The sequence below is a fragment of the Saccopteryx leptura genome, chromosome 5 (assembly GCF_036850995.1).
Source record: "Saccopteryx leptura isolate mSacLep1 chromosome 5, mSacLep1_pri_phased_curated, whole genome shotgun sequence".
In the NCBI taxonomy this organism is placed as follows: domain Eukaryota; kingdom Metazoa; phylum Chordata; class Mammalia; order Chiroptera; family Emballonuridae; genus Saccopteryx; species Saccopteryx leptura.
Genome location: NC_089507.1, coordinates 127,459,605 through 127,483,734, shown reverse-complemented (window position 1 = coordinate 127,483,734; position 24,130 = coordinate 127,459,605). Strand labels below are relative to the sequence as shown.

The window sequence follows — 24,130 nt, the reverse complement described above, 5'->3', positions numbered from 1 at the left end:
TTTTATTTTGCATTTTAAGAAGTCAATGAAAAATTATGGAGCCACATCAAAAAACTAAAAATAATTACCATATTTTTCACTCCTAAGATGCACTTTTTTCCCCCAAAAGTGGAGAGGAAAATGCCCGTGCATCTTGTGGAGCAAAAAATACAGTATTTTATTAAATATTTTAACACACCATTTGGTTCATAATATTTTTTTTCTTATTTTCCTCCTTAAAACCCTAGGTGTGACTTATGGTCAGGTGCGTCTTATGGAGCAAAAAATATGGTATGTTTCAAAATCAAATTACAGAGATAGTTTGTTTTCTATAACGCTTTTTTAAAAAAACTTCAATCTTAGCTTTTCTTGTAGGTTAAGGAAACACTTCTTATGAATGTGTATACAAAATTGAAAATGGTAGTAAAAAGGGTAGTTGGAAAACAGAAGAGATAACCAAAATTATAGCTACTGACAGGGTAGGAGAACTATGTAGAGCAGATGAAAATACTACTGGCTATGTTGTCAGAAATCTAAGAAAGGGGATTCTAAATTCCCACTGAAGCCACAGTATGCAGGCACACACACAGAGACGTATACACGCACATAGAGACATGCACTATTATTTCCTTGTGAGTCGTGAACAGGAGCAAACCTTTAAAAATCACATAATGGTACACTTACTATTTCTGTCAGTCAGTAAAATACAAGATTTGTCACCTAAGTGTTTTTCCTTTCCCCTTTATAAAATATTTCTCTGCCACCTGAAATAAATTTAAAAGTAAGCATCTAAATTGTATCTATAGCATAAAAATTGAAAAAGTCTCTCAAAGTCAGACTTTACCATTTTATTTCACAATTTATCCACAGACTGTGTCAGCTAATTGAAAGTGTAGCTTATATTAGTGGGAAAGCAGGCAGAATGAGATACATCAATAACGTTCTCAAGGCTGAATGAGGCTGTCAGATGTCTGTGGTGGTTCCCTGAATGCACTACTTACAAATGTGAAGGCAGTAATCACCTGAATTAGAAACAGCCTTTGCAATTACCCACCCAAGCTAGAGCTATAAGGACAAGAAAAGGGGGGAGGGATTATAAAATGTTGAAAGGCATAGGAATTCCTCAATTCGAATTTGTATATTGTCCTTTAAGAATATTTCTCTAAAATATCATTAAGTAAAAAAAATGTGGAGATGTACTAGAACATTTTTTTCATTTGTGAATTTATGCCCTAGAATCGGGCTGAGGTGGGAGGGGGCAGAGTAGAATGAGGAGGCAATAAGACATCATCTGGAATTTCATGGGAAAAAAATTATTATTTGGAAATCAGTTCTGTGTCTTTCCAACCATTCAGTACATTCTGTAATGCAGCCTCTTATTCTTTCTTAAGCTCTACTAAGTGAGCAACATAGCAGAAGAATTTTAAATTACAGCATCTAGCAAATCTGCCAGGTTCAATATGTTGTCATTGTAGACCCCAAAAGAAGGAAGTCAAGGCTAAACACACTCTCAGCCTTTCATTAGACACAATTTCACATTTACAGTTGTATTTTATCCCAGACCTCCTCCTGAACATATGCAGACTGAGTGGACATTTCCAAATGATTTAAAATCCCAGACAAATGATTATGAGAGTGTGTGAAAAAAATTTCATAGAACTGACAGACACAAGCAATCAAATATGCCCATTCATCCATAAGGTATTACCCAAAACACCTAGGACTTGTCATTAAATCCTCTGTTTTATGTCTTTATACTTTCTTTAGTCCAAATGGGATTAAAGGCATCATAGAAAGATCCAGACAGCATGCAAAGTTCAATAAAGTAAAACAAGTAAGAAAATGAAGCAAATGGAAAAATCAGGACTGGAAAGACCCTGGCTTAACGAACTCACCTACATCATCCTATTAAACTTGGAGCTCAGATCTCACGGCCTTCCTATTTTCCAGGCTGAGCATCCCAGCATCTCTGCAGAAAAGGTCTGGCGTCTGTCCAGTCTGGATATTTTCTCACCTTCTTCATCTCAAAACAGACCAGAAATATCTGTCTGAATTTGGCCAAGATACGTCAGTCTTTGGGTTTATCTGAAAGTAATGTGGAAAATTGAATTAGCCAAAGTACCAACTTTCCAATTAACCCATGTTTCTTATAAAAAAAAATCCTCGGGTAATACAGAAAAGCCTGTGAGGTCACGGAAAAAGTTCATAAACTTGAAGCCTTATAAATGAATAATAAACTCACTAGACCTCAGAATATTGAACAGCTTCCTTTCTTCAAGAGCAAATCCCTAACAGTAATATTTTGAAATCTATAAATTGTACTGCTATCTAAATATTAATATGCCTCAATCATGCTAAAAGCACTACTTGCAAAACTGTTATGGTTGCTAATATCAAGACAATTACAATATATATATATATTAAAATATCTAAATTATATACTTTTATAATAACACAGTGTGGTCTAAATTATATGCTTAATTTAAATGGTATTTTGATATATTGTTATGTATATGATAAATATAGGTTTATACATACCTGCATTATAGGGTATTTTGCATAATGAAGAATGGATCTGCAAATAGCTTCTGGTATTGAATAAAATGTATATTCCTGCTAATGATAAAGGTTGGTGAAATGACTGGTTCTTTCCTTATTAAAAATAAATATTGACTTAATTTGAATATAAATTAAAAGGCTTACCTTTGAATCTACTGCAATCCTTAGCTGTCACATAGGTCTTGAGTATAAATGTTTAGCTCCTTTTGAAATGAATCTCTGTGATAGTTGAAGATTTATAGCTTTGTTTTGTGCAGCATTACTTTTATTTTTTAATTAAAATAATACAAAGAAAAAAGAAATGCTGCTAAATATAACTGCCAGTGGAATATATCTTTAATTTGCATTTTGAAAATCAAAAATAAGGTTTTGATTTAAGGAAAGAATGAAGGGGAAGACAGGTGAGTGGGATAATCTTTGGTGTTCAGGATTGGGGATTGCTTAGATAAGGTAGAAAAACAAAGGGACAAAAGCCATGAATCCTTAAAATTCAACCCTTTCTCTTAAAAAACAAAAGTCCTTACTAAAATAAAATATCCACGTATAGAGCAAACAACGGGTAAACATTAGGGGATGTGGAAAAAACAGTGTTTATTCTGCTTCTTCTCACTCTCTAATGTCTTCTAAACATCATGCTGTTTATTGAACCTTTGACAAACAAAATTCTTTCTCAAAGTATATACTATTGTTCTATCTGCAAACTGTCATTCTATATGTAATGATGATGGACAAATACTAGTGAATTTAAAACGGTTTGCTAATTAAACATCTCCTGGAAATTAAGGCTCCATCACTTATAACATTTAGTGACTGTACAGTGACACACAAGACAAACTTCTCATAAAAAATGCACATTTGCAACACTTTTATATTGGTTGCACACTTTTATGTTGGTTGTCATTCATATTTCCTCTTGAATACCTAACATTGAACTCATTTTGTCCTGAATAAAACACAATTTAACAAACTTTATACAATACTTTGGAAGAAATATAATCACAGACATGAATTATAAAAGGTAAGAAGAGCTGTTTACCCACCTTTAATCAGTACTGAATTAACACTCTTCAGTAAGTAATATGCTTTGAACTTGTTAGTCCCAATTTTCTTTTTCAAAAAAAAAAATATGGGCCCTGGCAGGTTGGCTCAGTGGTAGAGCGTCGGCCTGGCATGCAGAAGTCCCGGGTTCAATTCCCGGCCAGGGCACACAGGAGAAGTGCCCATCTGCTTCTCCACCCCTCCCCCTCTCCTTCCTCTCTGTCTCTCTCTTCCCCTCCCACAGCGAGGCTCCACTGGAGCAAAGATGGCCCAGGCGCTGGGGATGGCTCCTTGGCCTCTGCCCCAGGCGCTGGAGTGGCTCTGGTCGCAAAAGAGCAACGCCCTGGAGGGGCAGAGCATCGCCCCCTCGAGGGCAGAGCGTCGCCCCCTGGTGGGCGTGCCGGGTGGATCCCGGTCGGGCTCATGCGGGAGTCTGTCTGACTGTCTCTCCCTGTTTCCAGCTTCAGAAAAATACAAAAAAAAAAAAAAAATGACTGAAGAAGATGCAGCTTTCAAATTCAAAGCAACTTCATACATAAATGTTTATTTCAAAAATTAGATGTAATGCTTCATTTCTACAAACATCTACTTTAAAGTATGAAATCTTATTTATACATAATTACCAATCTGAGATTTTGCAAAATATTTGATGTTATATGTATATTTTCTTAGGAAGAAAGAACTGGTAGGTTTTTTAACTTAACTATAAAAGTTCTGTTCTGGAAGAATTCAAAAGCTGAGAACCATTCAAAATGGAGTAAGATGTTAAATTACAATAGCTTCTTTTAAGTTAAAGGAATATAGTCATTGCTATTGAAATGTCAGGCTCAAGATAACTGATGAAATCAAAGAGAAGGAGTTTCTCAGATAAATTTGGCACATTTTATGAGTATATTGAGTGCTGCTGGCATACCAAAGCAACAAGAACATTTCCAAGTCACCCAGCTTCACTTTCTCATCCAGAAACACAAGTCCAGCCTACCACATCACTCAACAGTCACCTACATTACTGATTTGTTCTTGAGTCCTCTTCAGCCTCTGTAGTTCAGGTGTGTCGGTAACAATGCTGAAGCCCCTCCCTTTGCTTTCTTCAAAATCTCTTTTGTACTTGACCTAACAGGAGGAGGGAAATAAAAGAAAGAAGGAAAGAAAGAAGGAAAAAGAAAAGTAAATAGAGGAACCACAAATCCCACTCAGGATAGTCTGGGGCCAAAACAACTGCTAAAATTGGAAGCAATGCCTGCACACACAGCTCTATCAGCAAATGGCACAGCCAGAGCGCCTGGTCTATATGTCCCAGAAATTTCACTGACTGTGAGATTTCAGGCAAGTTACTTAACCACTCTGTGCCTCAAGGGTCTCATCCATAAAATAGCAACAACAACACTATTTAAATAATGCTATTTAACAGGTCCTAAGGATCAAATCTGCTAATGCTCGTGCTTATTCAATAGCAAGCAAGTGCTCAATAATAATTATTATTATCATCATTAATAGTTGTACTACTGCTTAAGAAAAGGGAAAAAAAAAAACATGGAAAAAAGAAAGCTTAATTTTCTGTTCCTGTGCCCATCTTGTCAGCGACAAAGCATCATTTTGAGCCTGGACAACACTATGGAGGAGAAAGACATACAAAATCATCAAATGCTAGCCTTGTCCTTACCATGTTTTCATTCCATTTCGTAAGGCAAAGCATATGGATATGGTTATACACGGCTGGATTGCTAAGTGTCAAGTATGTAAATGCTGATGGAAGTGTTTATAGCATAGGCCACACCTAAAGATTAAAAGGCTTCAAGCACAAGCCCTTAACACACTGTGTGTGAGGTACCTGTTTCTTTTTTTTCTTCAGTGTTTAAATGTACCTTTTTTCTAATTACAACTCACTGAAGCTAAATTTTACAGTTACCTCGAGGGACCAGAATAGCTAATGCTTAATCTTACAAGAGCCCCATTTCCTATTACTAGCATAATGATAATAAGGATCAGTTAAATATTCTGCTTGTTAATGACTGAGGTGGTTATATCACTCTGTTCTTATTTCTTTAAGAGCTTAAATATTAAGAAATATGGAAATAGTTTTGATAACCCACTTTACATTCATAAATTTCTAATTTCAGTTTCAAATTAAAACACATTAATAATTAACATTTGAGGTACCTAATAAAAAATATGATTCTGTAAGTGTGACTTTCAGTATAAATTCTAAAAGTTTATTTAGTCGAGCATGGAATAACAGTTTTCATTAAGTCATGTCTGTATTTACATATTCAATTCTTTCTGGCATTATTGTTCTTGATATTACTGGAAGATTTCTTTTTTACCAGGAAAATTTGATAAAAAAAAAAAATTCCAAACGACCACAGATAGAAAGATGTAGAAATTCTCATTACTTTAAACTTTTAAATACCTGATTTTATTCTGTATTTTATTTACATTTCTAAAAGTACTAAAACCCTTACTTCATTTCCATAAATATATGTTGAACAGGCATTTACCACATTAGTTTTCTTCCACAGAAAGTACAGAATGAAATTAACCTTCTAACCCTCAATCTCCCAGCATGTGTGAAGATGCTGGATGTTTTATGCCTAACTAAGCAGGGAAGACATTTAGCTTTGCTTCGAGTTAGCACTAACACAAAGAACAGTAAAATAATAAAAGAAAGATGACAAGGTTATGATAGCAACAGGCATGAAGAAGCAAAGAGAAAAATCTACCAACTACATTCTAACATCATTAACGCCAATTTCAGAGAAAGCACAACCACATATTCTCTCTGTGATTAGTTTGGATTTTTTTTTTTCTTTTAATGGTAATTTCCAAAGAAAGAACTGAAAAGAAAAATCATTAAATCCCCAAATCACAGTTGATAACCATTTAACAGACATTTCCATATTCACAAGACACATAAGGATCATGATTTAAGCTCGTCTCAAATATACTAAAGAAAATACAATCATCTTCATAAATGGTTTGCAGAGCTTTAGAAGATATATAATCTTTTTTGATGTGTGATCCACAGTCAAGCCTCATATAGTCTAAGCACCAACCCACCCAACCTTTACTGCATACAGGGAGCCTTCGAGCCCTTGGCCAGTGCCTCTCTTTTCCATACTCCCACCCAGTTAAATCCTAGCTCTTTACTAAGTCTAGAACACATGGAACTTGGTGACAAGGTTAAAATTTTATTAAACTTTGTAATCCCAGAACCTAGCACAGCACTTGGCCCATAGAAGTTGATTAATAAATGATTAAGAAAGGAAAGATATAAGGGAGAAGGGGAGCAAGAAGAGGAATGGAAGCAGAAAGGGAGAGAGTCTGGCCCATTCCAGATCCAAGAGGGACTCATATTCAGGGACTGAAAATAGCATCCATTTGACTGTAGCATCTAGTGAAGAGGAAAGACCCAGGAAATTAAGCGAAGAAACACATATCGAGGCCCTGGCTGGTGGTTCAGTGGATAGAGCATCAGCACAGTGTATGGACGTCCCAGGTTCAATTCCCAGTCAGGGCACACACGAGAAGCAATCATCTGCTTCTCCCCCTTCTCTCCCTCTTCACCTCCCACACCCAGTGGCTCAATTGGTTAGAGTATGGCCCCGTGTGCTGAGGATAGCTCAGTTGGTCCAAGTCAGCTTAGGCACTAAAAATAGTTTGTTACTGGAGCATCAGCCCCAGATGGGGTTGCCAACTGGATCCCAGTTGGGGCACATGCGGGAATCTCCCTCACTATCTCCCCTCCTTTCACCTAAAACAAACAAACAACAACAAAAACACATATCTAGACCAGATTTGGGAAGAAATTGCTGGGCACATTTTCTGTCTTAGTCCATTTAGGGTGCTATAATAAAAAATGCCATAGATTGGATGGCTCACAAACAACAGAAATGTATTTCTCATGGTTCTAGAGGCTGGGAAGTTAAAAACCACATCGCTGATAGATTTGGTGTCTGATAAAAGCCCACTTCCTGGTTCATAGACCACTGTAATCTCATGTGGTGGAAGACATCAAGGGAGCATTGTGAGGTCTCTTTTTATAAGGGCACTAATCCCATTCCTAAGGTCTCCACCCTCATGACCTAATTACCTACCATAGGCCCCACCTCCTATATCATCACATTGGGGTTTAGATCTCAACACAATCTTTGGTCTTTTGTCTACTCTCCTGATAAAAACTATTTCATGAGATTACATGAATAACAATGGTAAAAGTCTTGAAATACCTTTTTCTGAAATCTCCTCCTCAAATGTTCATTTATTCAATTTTTTGTTTGTCAAAAAAATATTTATTGAGCACCTACTACATGCCAAGTAGTATTCCAGTTGTGGCAACAATTGAGCAAAGAAAAGAGTCAATGGTCTCACCCCTCATGGAGCTTGCATTACAGCAAGAGAAATAGAAAAGACAGCAGAAGATCTGTGTTAGTTGAATAAATGGTATGTTAGTGGTAAGTCTAAGAGCAAATAAGGTTAGAAAGGAACTGAAAAGGGTCAGGAATACTGCCTGTTTAGATAGTGTGGTCAGGGAAGACTCCCATGAAAAGGTAACATTTCAGTAAGACCTGAAGGAGGTGAGGGCTTTATGTGGAGTAGTAACATGCAAGACTTCTGGTATACCAGGATCTTTCTGGCCACTGAATTGATCAACTGGAGTGAGAACAGAAGAAGGAGACCAGTTAGGGAGCAATTTTGGTCTTCCTTCCACTATTGTCCACTATTAAAGAATTATCTGAGGACCAAAGAAGACAGAGTGAGTCTTCAGGCCCAGCTTCAGACAACAGCCTCACCAGCCCAGTGAGCTGCATACTCTTCTCAGAACAGGTTAGAAAGAGCACAGGAGAAGGGTGCACAGATTCAGGACACCAATGTGAGTTCAGAAAGAGAACATGATCTACTTGAAAAGTAATGCAGTCTTCGTTTTTTATGGGCTTATCCCTTCAAAAATGAATAAAGGCACATTGCAAATGCATTCTTAAAGTCAAATGTAAGAAATATACACAATAGACCATATGGTTTGCTATACTTTTATTCAGAAGTAACACAAAAATGTATTTCAAATTCTGAATGCTACCTGATATTGGCATATTCCGTATGTATGTATCTGCACATGTACACATAAACATAAATATTTATCTTCCTGTACTATAGGTTAGAACTCTAAATTAAGAGTCAAAAGACGTGAATTTAAATCTTAATCCTAGCCGTGATTTGTTCAATTTTTCTAACATGCCTGATCCCCAACTATCAAATGGAAAAAGGAAAGAAACACAGTGTGCTTCACAATGTTTGTAGGGCTAACATAAATGACATGTGAAAACATCAAGCAAGGGCATGTCCTTAGTAGATCATTAGCAAATATTAGTTTTCCCCTTCTTACTAAATTTTAAAAATGACCTTTCTTGCTTAAGTATGTTCATTTTTTCTAAAGTGTGCGTGCTCAGTGATATTCTTTATTTGGAGGCAACAGCAACACTCAGAAGTTCATACTGAGGGAGAGGCTAGAGACCAGGGAAGTTCCTGCCCAGCCTAAGGAAAAGGCTCACAGTGATGGGAAAGGAAGACTTTTTTTTTTTTTTTTGTATTTTTCTGAAGCTGGAAACAGGGAGAGAGTCAGACAGACTCCCGCATGCGCCCGACTGGGATCCACCCGGCACACCCACCAGGGGCGATGCTCTGCCCACCAGGGGGCGATGCTCTGCCCCTCCGGGGCGTCGCTCTTTTGCGACCAGAGCCACTCTAGCGCCTGGGGCAGAGGCCAAGGAGCCATCCCCAGCGCCCGGGCCATCTTTGCTCCAATGGAGCCTCGGCTGTGGGAGGGGAAGAGAGAGACAGAGAGGAAGGAGGGGGGAGTGGAGAAGCAAATGGGCGCTTCTCCTATGTGCCCTGGCCAGGAATCGAACCCGGGACTTCTGCACGCCAGGCCGACGCTCTACCGCTGAGCCAACCAGCCAGGGCCGGGAAAGGAAGACTTTTTTTTTTTTTGTATTTTTCTGAAGCTGGAAACAGGGAGAGACAGTCAGACAGACTCCCGCATGCGCCCGATCGGGATCCACCCGGCACGCCCACCAGGGGCGACACTCTGCCCACCAGGGGGCGATGCTCTGCCCCTCCGGGGCGTCGCTCTGCTGCGACCAGAGCCACTCTAGCACCTGGGGCAGAGGCCAAGGAGCCATCCCCAGCGCCCGGGGCCATCTTTGCTCCAATGGAGCCTTGGCTGCGGGAGGGGAAGAGAGAGACAGAGAGGAAGGAGGGGGGTGGGGGTGGAGAAGCAAATGGGTGCTTCTCCTATGTGCCCTGGCCAGGAATCGAACCCTGGTCCCCCGCACGCCAGGCCGACGCTCTACCGCTGAGCCAACTGGCCAGGGCAAGGAAGACTTTTAAAACACAAAATGGTAAGCAGAGCTGCAAACTGAATTATTTGCTAATTCTGAAATGCAAGTTTGCTCCCCCAAATGCTGTAAGTATTATAATTATTATTATTATAACAATAGAAATAAATGTAGAAAATGAAAAGCACTAAAGAAAAGAGCCATTCTTAGGCAAAAAGCCATTGGTTATGAAAGGAGCCAACAGAACCAGAGACTGGTAAATTGTTGAACAATGAACTGAAAGGAGATTAAATAAGACTCAGAGGTGAGGCCAGCGATGGACACATCCTACAATACAGCTCAGCAGCTCCAGCCCAACTATACTCCCCTCCAAAGAAACTCTTGACTATGAGCATGTGGAGACTTAGGCCAATATGCTCATAATAACACTTCTTTATTATCAAAAAAACCGCAACAACTTAGACATCCATCCAAAGGACAATGAACAAATTATTGTATCTTCATACAATGGCATATTACTTAGGAATAAAAATAAATGAACTACAGCTGTGGGAACCCATATGGATGAATCTCAGAAACATCTTTTTGAAGGAGAGAAAAGCAAGCAATACATACATATGATGTAAATAAATGGGTAAAAAGGGAATCAATAAGCATGACATCCAGTGGAGTAGTGGAACCTGCTCATGGGAGGGGATCTGCTCATATAAGTGGAGCTTCACTATTCCTGGTGGTGTACAAGTTCTTAAGTTGGAAAGTAGATGCACACGCAATCCTTTTAGTATCACACTGTAAAACTTTCATGTACACTTCATATATTCTTTTTTACTGAAAAAAATTGTACAATCATTTTCAAAGAAAGTATGGATAGAGTTTTAAAACCCCAGATGGGGAAGCTGAAGTATCCAGAGGTTAAACCAAAGTCATGAGGGAGAAAATAAAAAAAGAAGATGACAACCAGAATTTGGTTGATATTTCCAATCAGTTAAAGACAAGACTTGGGTTTCTCATAAATGGCAACTGAGCAAGCTGTGGACAGCCCTATACAAAAAGTCAAATTAGTCACTCTAAGTTTCTTCATTTTAATGAAGCTGTTTGACCACATCCAGGGAGTCCTCAGGTTACAACAGTCTTGACATACAATGTTTCAAGTTTATGATGCTCACTCCCATAAAAACTTGAAAAAATTGAGACGTGTTTTGACTTACACCATTAGTGTCATACTTACAGACTACATGGGTGAACTAATTTGGTTGCACATGGCATAAGAATACAGAATAATGTGGCATGTTTGTGTTTTCATGTTCAGATTATGATTTTAGAACTGTGTTAGGATAGGTAAGTGACGAGGGTATGTTTCGACTTACACCAAAATTTGAGTTATATCACTGTTATAGGAACAGAACTGGGTCATAACCTGAGGAACTCCAATATTGGCAAATACTGAATTGAAACAAAAAGGTAGAAAAAATAGTAATCGAGTGAGGGTAAAAGGGCTTTGCAAAAGAGATTCCACACCTGGAAGAGTGAGCCACAATAGCAGTGGGAAGGGATTCTTGGCCAGACACAATACACCAGATGGCTAAGAAGAATCCAGAGCCAGAGAGTCAATAAAGGAAAATATCATTAGCCTAAAGCAGCTTACTTTGTCAGGTTATATTTAATGGAAGCCTAAAGTCTACAGACATATGTATTACTGATTCGTGTTATTCTCCCCTTTATTTCACACAAAGTCTCCACCTGATACCATAAAATCAATGAGCAATTTTATTACCTTTCATGACATGATTGATACTTTACAATTCTTCAAGAGGAGATTATGAGGGTCGTATCATTTTTAAACTACATACAAAATTCTTAGTCTGATCTGCAAAATTTGGTGCTCAATTATATACCATCTTATGTAGTTCAGTAGATTTTAAAGTACTGGCGAATGTGGACCGTATCCTTCTTTCCATCAAACCACATTGCGCTTGGTGCTAAACATTTATTAAGAACTTCATAACAATTTCATGATTGATTACTATCTAGTTTTTTATCCTTAATGCCAAAAACGCAGAAAATTGACTAATCTTATAATGCTGAATGAGAATTAAACTACAAAGAAAAACCTGATCAAGGGCTTTTTTGTTTAAGGTGAAGTTAATTTTAATAAATGTTAAATCAAATGAACTGAAAAGCAAATTTGCTTTTTTTACCAATTAATGTCATAATTTGTAAATTTATGGTTAATTAAATAAAATTAAATTATTAATTACCTTCTTAAACATAATTAAAAAGCATTAAAATAATTTTCATCAATTTCTAAGCCTTAAATTAGTCTTTTACTGCCTTCAGAGGTACTTACTGATATTTGTCAGTAAGTGCAAAACGTACAGATTTGTCAGTTTTCTATGTATATTCACAATCCAACTTTATCAGATTTAGAATCCCTTTACTTTTAACTAAATTGTTTTCAGTTAAAAAACAGTGAAATCTCAATTTTATTTGAAACAAATACTCTGAATACATAGTCAAGTATATCCTAATTAACTTCTCAATAAGCTAAGGTAATTAAAAATCACCCCTAAGACACTGACATGTAGCTTAGGGGTTAACAGCTCAGACTCAGAATCTGACGAACATGTCTTGGGTTCTGGCTCCATCTCTTATCAGCTGTGTGACCTTAGGCAAGTTATTTAATCTCTGAGCCTCAGTTTAATCATGTACAAAATGAGCATATTGTACTACATATTGATAGCACTTTTGTGGCAATTAAATGATATGATAACAATAATGCCTGACATCTATTAACTCTCTGCTACATCCCAGGCACGCACTGAAAACATCTAGAGAACACATCCTGTCACGTGGGCCAGTACTGGGCCTCCTGCTCTGGGGAGGCCTTTCAGTCTTTTGGAGATCAAAATAAAATATAAATTAAAAAATTAAATAAAAATTAAAATATGTCTTACCTATATTATCTTCAGATAAATCCTAGCAGGCATTTTGATGCCCATTTTATCAAAGAAGGGATGGAGTTTGAGGAGGTTACAGAGCTAATAGGAAATGGAAGTCTCTCTCTGGCATTTCCCCAGACATTATCTTTCTTTCTTTTTTCTTTTTTATTGAATTTATTGGGGTGACACTGGTTAACAAAATTATACAGGTTTCAGGTGCCCAATTCCACAAGACATCATCTGTACTGCACACTGTGTGTTCACCTCCCCAAGTCATGTCTCCATCCATCACCATTTATCCCTCCTACTCTCCCCCATCCTCTCCCTCATCAGCAATCACCACATTGTTGTCTGTGTCCATGAGTTTTTGTCCTTGTTTCTCTTCTTTGCTTAATTCCTCTATCTCCCTCATTTAGCCCCCCCCACCACCACCAGCTGTCAGCCTGCTCTCTACCTATGAGTCTGTCTCTGTTTTGCTTGTTGGTTCCTTCAGTTCATTAGATTCCACTTATAAGTGAGATCATATGGTATTCATCTTTCAATTCATCTGACAATGAAAAAGAATGCCAAAATAAAGATATAAATAATATCCTATAAAAAGAGAGGTAAGTGGAACCAACTGAATATTTCTAAGTAAAAATTCCAGGCCCTGACCAGTTGGCTCAGTGGTAGAGTGTCAGCCCAGCGTGTGGAAGTTCCAGGTTCAATTCCTGGTCAGGGCACATGGACGAAGTGCCTATCTGTTTCTCTATCTCCTCTCTCTTCCCCTCCTGCTGCCAGGGCTCAAACAGTAGAGCAAAGTTGGCCCTGGGGGCTGAGGTTGGACCCATGGCTTTGGCCTCAGGCACTAAAATAGCTCAGTTGCGAAGTAACCCAGACAGAGCATCACGTGCTAGGGGCTTGCCGGGCAGATCCCAGTCAAGACACATGCAAGAGTCTATCTCTGCCTCCCTACCTCTTAATTAAAAGAAAGAAAGGAAGAAAGAAAATTCCAGAAGATGTATATAACTTAAAACTGTAACTAATTCATTTTCTGTAATGGATATTGTGATGTCACAAAAGATGCAAAAATCATCACCCAATGAAAAGTGTAAAACAGCCCACACTTTTCATTCAAAAAGTGTTCCCGGGCATTTTTTTTAACAAAACAATTGTTTAAATTTTAAATTGGTAAAGATCAGGCCAGAACAGAGGATGCCACTGCCAAAACTGTAGTATTGGTGGAAATACTGATTCAAAGCAAAATATCTTACTTTCTCTGATATAGAAAAGCATAGCCTAAAATACAGACACATACTGCATATTTCACCAAGAATATCACATCAAAAAATGTAACTAATCCACCAAATTCTGCCTATAAGTTATAAATTATTCTGGGGAATAAATTAAGTATTTGGTAATAATGATTAACTTTTTCAAGAAACTAAAGTATCCTCCAATTAATTGCTCAGGTACTACAGAGGAAAAAACCAATTAATATTCTAATATCTGATGTCCTGAAGAGTAATTGACACATAGAGCCAGACTATTGCTGCTTTATGTTGCCATGTTACTTTTTAAGTAACATTTAATAATTCAGATAATTAATGATTTTTGATTTCTGGACATGTGTTCTCTCAGCTATCAAAACTTTAGAGAAAACCTGCCTCATCCCATTACATGACTATAATTTTTAAATATAAATAGTTTAATACACACAGAGTGGAATATGTTGAAATTATTTTGAACCAGATTCTATTATGCAAGGTTAAATTAAGGAGATAATAAATTAAAACAGGGAAAAAAATTAAAACAGGGAACATTCTTCTGTGCATAGTCTGAATTATAAAGTATTAAGAAATGGGTAATTTCCAGTTAGAAAAAAAATAGAGAATTAGTAATTCAGAAAAGAAAGCTACATCCAAACATCAGTAAAGAAAAGAAATAAGGAAAAAATCAAGAATGAAGCAAATGTAAACAAACAGCTGAACTAACAGAAAACAGTAATCAAAGTGGAAAAGAACCTATCCTTCATCTCTGAGTCACAGCTGATGAAGGTGATAGACGGCTCCTCCCTTGTCTTACATATTCCAGCTACCTAGTAGATTGATGGTGTCATTAAAATTGGTCCTAACAACCCCCCTCCACCTCAATGGCATTATCCATTAGGCAACATCAACTGTTTTTCTATAAGAAAATGCTTCTTCTCCTACAATACTGAGAAAGAAAAAATATGCAAAAGAATAAATCTAAATGCACTATACTCAATGTACACATAAATGACACCGAGATTAGCTTCCACAATAGATAGCTTTCACCACACAGAAAGACCCATAGATCTCACAGCAAGGTACTTAATCCAAAATTTTTAAAGATTAAATTCTTAATACAAAATTTTATTTAAAACATGAATCTCCTAAAAACTTTAACAAATTATTAACATACCTATGTTAGAACTAGAAACAGTACTAATTCAGGTCTTAAACAGTGAAGAGACTATTAGAAATAACTATATTGGAAGTTTTGAAGAATGGAGTGGAGAATTATGGGTTCGCAGGCTTCTTAGTTAACAGTGAGAGCTCCACATTGATTACAGGTGTGAGTTTTGAGAAATGCTGGCTTGTTGCCTTCCTGCTATGTAATAGCAGCTATGATTTATTAAAGAGCTACAAGGTATCAGATGTTACACTAGGCACTTGACAAACTAACTTGCTTAATCTTCAAAACCACACTGTAAAAGAGATTATTGATTTTACCATTCCTTACATATGAGAAATGCAGTTTCTCAATAGAAAACCTATTGTTTTGGCCCACACAAAATCTCCTTCCTCCTAGCAACAGTCCCATGCCTCACTTCCCCCATTTAGGTTGACCGGAGAGGTGCTATTTTCCTCCACAACCCACTTCCTTAACCGCCACTGACTGGCCCAAAGGTAGTCAGTCATGTACCCTAAGCTAGTCCAAGGCAAGATGTTCGGGGGACTTGGGAATGGGGACCTAAAGTGTAGAGTGAGTCTTTCCCTCTGGCAACTAAAACTCTATGGTTTAAAACCTGGAGACTGTCACTAGCCAGGTTTGCCACCCCCAGAATACAGGCGGGCAGGGCAACCTCACCTGCCAAAAAAGAGTCCTGGTCAATTCCCACTGTTCCTGAAGCCAAACAAGCACGTCCCTGCCCTTGGATTTTTGTGCAGATATTCCCTCAAAACAATCATCTTGTTCAAGTCAATGAGGGTTGGGTTCTCGGTCCTCTGCAGCCAAAATCCTAATTAACACAGTAAGCTGTGGCTTCGTGGTTAAGAGAACAGCAGAGTCAGGGTTCAAACCCCGGTCTGGCCTGAAACCCTTCGCTCCCTCTACCCTGCCCTGCTAGGAGGTGGTAATATAAACATTTTGTAAACTTCAAAGACTTTCACTCAGAATTAAATGTAATTTTAACAAAAACATATGATTATTTCTTTCAAAAGACTAGACTTTATTTTTTTAATTACATTTATTGGGATGACACTAGTTAACATAATTATCCACATTTAATTTCACCCACCCAATTCTACAACATATCTCTGTCCACTGTATTGTGAGTTCACCCCAAGTCAAGTCTTTATCCTTTACCATTTATCTCCCCTCTCCCTCCTCCACCTCCCATATCCCCTAACAATCACAACACTGCTGTTTGTGCCCATGAGATTTTTCTTTTTTTTTTGTCCTTTTTGTTTCATCCCTCCACCCCCTCATCGAACCCCACCTCTACTGCTGTCAGCCTGCTCTCTATGTATGAGTCTATAAAAGACTAGATTATAAACAACAGTGTAAATAAGATCTGAAATAATTTTTAAATTGTCTTACATGTTACATACATTAGCCAGTTTGGATCCTTCATGATTACCCACACTCACAATTAGATGCTTGATGGGTATTCATCAAATAAGTGAGTAAAAAACTAGGGTAAGCACTTCAAAATGCAACTATAAAATGGCGGCTGTCCTCAAGCACCAACTTGGAAAAGTCTTTAGGTTATTCTGTATTTTTACTTTTAAATTAACTCTGATTTCCTACATGAAAAATTAGATACTAAATAATCTAAGAAAATCTCAAGGTTTAACTTAACATTAGAATTAGAAAAACTTCTGCATAATGCTACATTTCAATTAATACATTATCTTGACTGCATTTCTTTTTTTTTTTTTTTTTTTTTTGTATTTTTCTGAAGTGAGAAGCAGGGGGAGGCAGACAGACAGACTCCCACATGTACCCAACCAAAACCCACCCGGCATGCCCACCAGGGGGCGATGCTCTGCCCTTCTGGGGCGTTGCTTCATTGCAACTGGAGCTATTCTATCACCTGAGGCAGAGGCCATGGAGCCATCCTCAGCGCCCAGGCCAACTTTGCTACAATGGAGCCTTAGCTGCAGGAGGGGAGGAGAGAAACAGAGAAAAAGGAGAGGGGGAAAGGTGGAGAAGCAGATGGGCACAACTCCTGTGTGCCCTGGCTGGAAAATGAACCCAGGACTTCTACACACTGGGCCAACACTCTACCAAATGGCCAGGGCCTTTGACTGTCTTTCTATGAAGTTCCAAGTTCCATGATTCCATGAAATTTCATGGTGCGACAGGAGCAATTACTATATTCTTCCCTCACTGACTTAAAAATCTCCTGTTCAGTCTGAATTCATTAACAGGCTCTGGGTAAGTCTATTTCCCAAAAGAACAAGTAGGTTTTCTTTTCCCTCCAGAATAAACACAGCAAGATGCAATGGCATTTTTTTTCTTTGCAATATAAAAATAAAGAACTGAGTTTCATAATAACAAAGAGAAAGAAGAAGAAATGGTACCCTAAAAGTAATGGAAGTAGAGGAAGGGAGTCAGTTGAGTTGACATGGATGAGTGTTTTAACTTCTCTTAATAATCCTGATTTTGGAATGTTGTTCTGTCTGAGCCCGTGAACGTCTCACTTATATATTTCGCAGACTGTGAAAACACAGCTATTTGAGAAACAGGAATAAACTGGCATTGCCAAAGAGCCAGGTGGTTCCACTGTTTGGAAACCATCTGGTCTGAGTTTTCTCTTTGTCAGCGTCATCAATACTTTAGTAGAAAGAGCTATTATAGAGATTTTGTGTGTTTTGTTGCTTTAAATAAACTCAAAACTATCCCAATATAAATTCATTATTTTTTAATTTTGCTTGCAGAGTATAATGAAACTCCTGTCCAGATGAGTTACACTTGAATGCCTACATTCATTCTGTAACTTCACAAAACGCAGTGAGAAAATACAAGGACTGTGTCTATGGCTCCAGCAGCATCTCCTGGTCATGTTAACTGTTAGTGGGGTAACTACTGTCCAACCTACGCTGGCAAATGAGGTAGACACCACAGCAAAGTTATTTTTCAATGTGGGCTATAAAGAGATTTAGGTATTGGGAAAGCTCAGGGGAAACCTCTGTTTCTGTCACTTGGCAGAAACAAAAGGGCTCTAAGAAGCTAAGAACTGTATGATTTCACACATAGGTGGGATATGAAACTGAGATGCATGGACATAGATAATAGTGTAGTGGTTGCCAGGGGGGAAGGGATGTGAGGAAAGGGGTGGGGGAAGGGTGTAAAGAGAGACAAATATAAGGTGATAGAAAATGATTTGATTGTGGGTGATGGGCACACAACATAATCCACAGTTCAAATGCCATAGAAATGTTTACCTGAAACCGAAACCTATGCACTCCTATTGATCAATGTCATCCTGTTAAATTTTGTTCTCTAAATAAAATTTTAAAAAAATTTTTAGAAGAAACATAAACCTGTTAATCCCAGGCTTGGCCAACTCTCCATCCAATAACCAATGTGACAAACCAGTGAGGGATACTCATCAAATCACTGCAGGACTGCAGGCCACAGGGACACAAACCCATACTGAGCTTTGGGCCCTTACCGCCACTGAAGGACAGGCACAGAGCTTACTAAAAATACTAAACTGTTGTAATACATACATGTAAACTGACACTGGCATTCATAAACCTTGTTTTCTAAGACCTGAATCTCAGCTCTAGTCAAAGATAAGTTTCCAGACCCAGATGTTTTGATCAGAACACCCAAAGTCAAATCTCTGCCAATGCCAATAGCTACCCTCTTAAGGCAGACCTCCATGTCACTGCCCTGTAGATGGAAGCCGAAGTCACTATGTCACATTCATTTAAGAGAAAAAGCAAGTGAGGTTATAAGAGAGCTTACTTTATCTATAGGTCATCTCCCCTGCCCCTTTTGCACTGATGTTCGACTTGTCAAAACTGCTTTACAACCTCTACACCTGACATCTAAATCATCTGACAGGCACACAACCTCATCAAATTTCTAGTTAGAGTACAAATAGAGGTAACAAACCATAGCCACTGAAATTGATAACAGCTCACACAAAGAGCCACAAGGCTGTGATTGCAGGAGAAGCGAGAACCACTATGGACACCGTGGCCCAGAAGCCCAGAGGCAGCAGAGGAGGAGCCGAACTCCACCAAGTCCAATCGCTGCTCCAGTTTTGCTTAAAATTGAAGCAACCAAAAGGTCCCTTACCATGGATGAAAAACATTGTGAAATCACTGGTGTTTGTCTGCTCCAACTAGTGTTTAAACTGGCAAGGCAAATGGAACAAAAACATAAGATGGTACATTTGAAAGTTCTGGGTCCTGGCCGGTTGGCTCAGTGGACAGAGTGTTGGCCCGGCATATGGATGGCCCAGGTTCAATTCCCGGTCAGGGCACATGTGAGAAGCAACCATTAGCCTCCTTTTTCCACTTCCCCTTCTCTCGCTCTTCCCCTCCTGCAGCCAGTGGCTTGGCTGGTCAGAGCGTCAGCCCCAAACACTGAGGATAGCTCAATTGATTCAAGCATTGGTCCCAGGCAGGGGTTGCTAGGTGGATCCCAGTCAGGCTGCATGCATAAGCCCATTTCTGTATCACCTCTCCTCTCATTTAAAAAAAAGAAAGTTCCAGGCCCTGGCTGGTTGGCTCAGTAGTAGAGCATCGGCCTGGCATGTGGAAGTCCCGGGTTCAATTCCTGGCCAGGGCACACAGGAGAGGCGCCCATCTGCTTCTCCACCCCTCCCCCTCTCCTTCCTCTCTACTTCTCTCTTCCCCTCCCACAGCCAAGGCTCCATTGGAGCAAACTTGGCCTGGACGCTGAGGATGGCTCCATGGCCTCCGCCTCAGGTGCTAGAATGGCTTCAATTGCAACGGAGCAACACCCCAGATGGGCAGAGCATCGCCGCCTGGTGGGCGTGCCGGGTGGATTCTGGTTGGCGCATGTGGGAGTCTGTCTGTCTGCCTCCCCCTGCTTCTCACTTTGGAAAAATAAAAAATAAAAAAATACATAAAGAAGTAAGTTCCCTGCCAACCACTGTTTGACCTAACACAATAAGTCAGGTTGTGAAGCGCCACTTCTTAGTTCAGCAGTGCAATGAAAAATAATAATCACAACCCTGGCTTTATCTGCAGGTCAAGCAAAATTCCTATTATTTGCTCAAAAATAGGGAAAATAATACTTGCCCAAAAAAGAATCAAATAATATATAGCATATAAATTTAATCTTAAATTATTTAAAATACATAAATCCTTTAAGAAATTGTCTTTTTTTTTTTTTTTAAATGATCTGGACACCCAACATTTCTTGAAACACTGCAAAAGAAATTAAAGGACAAAATACAAAAACTCTATGTCATCAGCTAAGCAATCCCCCAGCTAAAGGAAGGGCCCAAATTAAGATCTAAATTTCAATTTACCTAACCATAAATTTCCCAGCTTCCTAAACACTACCACAGTTTGAGATTTTTAATCCTCGTCTCAGGAAAGGCTCATCCAGGATTAAATTCCCTAATCAGAGCACCAAATCTTTTCACTTTTCTAGATGAAGACTATACAGGTTATTAGTATGAGATGACTTGATCTGTGAGTCTACCCCATTCATAACATTGGTATGGAAAATTAATAAGTTAATTTCCAGGTTTCCAGCTCCTCTCAAATCCAATCCACTTCTCAGCATCCCCTTTGCTGTTACACATTCCAGGCACCACCATCTCTCACCCAGGTGACTGTAGCACCTTCCTACTCATCCCTCTGCTTGTCCTTTTGACTCATTAATCTGCAGGCAAAGTAAGCTTTCACACTGCAAACCTGGGGACTTCATTCCTCAGTGTACAATCCATCAGTGTGTCTGCATGTCTGGACACCAAAGCTTTGTTGATTAGACCCTGAGGTGTCTCCCTGGTCACATCCCTCCCCTTGTCTCAATCCTGGACTCATGCTCTCCAAAACCTCTGCAAACTGTCATCAGGGGCCACTAAAATGGAGACAGCCTCTCTCTCATACCACAAGGCCTGTGTGATGACACAGCCAACATCACCCTGAATTCTAGAAAAGATTCATCAGTTGAAGCTTACAGGAGTGATCACTGTCTTAGGATCTGATTCTTTTTGTGCTTTTGTTAGCAATAGTTATTTTCCATGTAAGTATAAATACATATTGGATCATCTTATACACTGAGTATACTTTATTATTTCTCTCTTCTAACATACAAGACTTTCATATTTTCCCAAGTCCAATCAAAATTATTAACCAAACATTCCGTAAAAGTCTCAGCGTCATCATACACTATTTAGTCGCAGCTCCCTCACTAAAGTCTGGTGGCTACCCTCCACAATAACACACAGGTGTGTTCATTCACTGTCACGCAACATGGGTACAAGCCCAAACCTCGTGTTTCAGGAACACAGGCTGAATAGAAAACACATACAATTCAAAAATAGATATACTGGTTCAAGGTTAAGTCCCACTAGAGGGACAGATGGCCCAAAGCAGCTTCAAATACTAATACAGGCCAAAAAAAAAAAAAAAAAAAAAGATATTTTAATGTTGGCTTCACAAACACAGGAAAATAGTTTGTCTCACTCCCTTCCTAGTATTATGAAATAAAGGACACTATAACATTTCACAATAAATGCAAAATTATAAAATGATTACATGGTGGAAAACAAAACATCATTTGTAGTGCAACCAGCATTTGTTATTCTTTGACCACCCAGCATCCATGATCTCTTCTTTTGGTACAAGACTATGACTTTCTTTTAAAAACTCAGGTCTCCTCATCTCTTTCCAAAGGTGGCTAATGTGACGTGGAACTGGCTAGACATGGTACTGCATTTTTCTCCCTCAGTGACTCATTTCACCATGGACACAATAGTCAATCAAGGAAGAGAGAAAGAGTGGCATAACCAGTGGGAGAGAGCCTCTCTTTCACTTAACTGGCCCCTTCAAGGATGTGAGCTGAAGGTGTGGCAGCCATCTTACAGCCTCATGAGATAAACTAGCTTGAAAAATGGAGTCCACACAGAAGACACAGAATTGAGAGATGGAGAGAAACTGGGTCTGGTGACATCCTCTGGGTGCCAAGAATCAGTCCTACCCTAAAGCCAGTATCCCCTCGAGCTCCTCAGGCACCTGAGCCAACAATCCTAATGCCAGGTCAGGCTGTTTTCTGGCACTTATAACAAACAGTCCTCATTGGTACAATCCCATGTGTTTTGTTATCATATAAAATATCTAAGTGTGTCTTAGAGGCTTCCAGATTACTTTGCCCTCAGTGTCGTACCTTTCATCTGTAGGGCTAAGGCTTCACACAGCCGTTAGTGATCAGAGCTCAATTACACACACTAACAAAAGTGGATCAGATAATCCTAAACAGTGGACACTTGAAAATCATTTGCATATGGTTCAAGAATCTGTCACATGTTAAAGAAACAAAAGACAATTATAAAACATCGTTTAAACATTTTTCAATAGCTCTTCAGTTAGGAGTTCTCTTCCCTAAAACACTACAGATAAATATAAAACAGTTCAACTTAAACAAGAATTCTGTTTTCCAGAAATGTCTGGGATGTCACTAGTTGAGCTGTTGGTGATAACCCACTTAATTAAACAGAGTAAACAATAATATTATTAAAATGTTATTTAAAACAATTTTCATAAGAGGATAATCCCACAAAATGATCAAAAAACAAGATAACTGTGACTTACCCATTTATACCCACTGTTTCTTTTGAAAGGTGTTTTCTCCATTATGCAAAATTCCTAAAAACCTCAGAAAAGGAACTGGCAAGCATCCCTAGCCTTTTGTGAATACTTTTTAATGTTTAACACATAGTGTGTATTCAAAAGTTCTTACTAATCCCTCTCCCCACAAAATTTTTTTCACTATTTTTTCTAGCTATTTTGATATTTTATTTCTTCAATCACAGTTTTACTTAGAAATGCCATGGAAAGAAATAATAAATTGTTACATCAGGACAATCATATCTTTAAAAAGAATGCCAAATGTCACAAAGATTTGAACAGATATATAATGACCTTAAAATACATCACAGTAATACCTCACAATATTCACTAGAATGTATAACTTATAGGCTAATTTTAATAAAGAATGAAGAAAATGCTAAGGCTGGAAGCTGATATCCTGGGTGGGAGACAGCTCACTCCCTGGAAACGCGGTTAAGGGGGCGGGTCAAGTAGGTGCAGGAACCTGGATTCTAAACTTGGAGCTGAGCCTAACACTCTGTGTAACCTTAGCAGGTTTCCTGAGAATCATGTTTCTTCACTTGTAAGGTGAGAAAATTAAACTAGATGACCTCTTTGTATCCCATAGATGCTAAACATTTATGATCATGCTATTAAATTATCTAGAGAATTAACCATGAAAGATGGTGAGAATAATTACCCTGAAACAGCTTATAATAATCACCAAATAAAAATAAAATGAGTATGCTTCTATTCTAATGTGAAATTGAGCACTAAACTTTAACTGTGGCTTAATTTCAATACATTTTAGAATTATTTTCAAAAATCATCAGTTAAGTAAAGGGAGTTTTCTGATTAACCTTTGGCTAGCTATATTGCTAAACTTGGAAAATAACTTTTCTTTCCTTAATCATTCCAGTTCTCTATAGCGATAAACATACCAGTTGTTCTAAAATTGCAAAGATTTGTGCCAAAAATATCTGTTCCTAAGTACTCACAGGCATCCAGTGATAACTGGTGTAGTCTAATGCATACAGGGCAGAGAGAAATTACAGTAATTGGCTTATCCAGGGACAGAACCCAACCCTTGGCCTCATTAATAAATTGGCTAAGCCAACTGGGCAGCCCAGCCACAAACTAATGACACATGCACTTACCTCCGCCATGAAGACTCCAGGAAACGCTGCACTTGAGATGCACACCAAGGGAAGAATGCCGAAACATAGCAGATGCCAAGAAACACTGGTTTCTT

General features: G+C 38.6%; 1 protein-coding gene across 2 annotated transcripts in view; it reads right to left on the bottom strand.

Annotated features, from left to right (window-relative positions):
• NEBL (nebulette) overlaps window positions 1-24,130 on the bottom strand; it is a 451,526-nt gene that overhangs the window by 205,183 nt on the left and 222,213 nt on the right. For both annotated transcript variants that reach the window (XM_066384605.1, XM_066384606.1), the window contains exon 4: window positions 4,582-4,689. In XM_066384605.1, coding sequence (XP_066240702.1) covers window positions 4,582-4,689 — 108 coding nt within the window. The remainder of the gene's footprint in view (window positions 1-4,581; window positions 4,690-24,130) is intronic.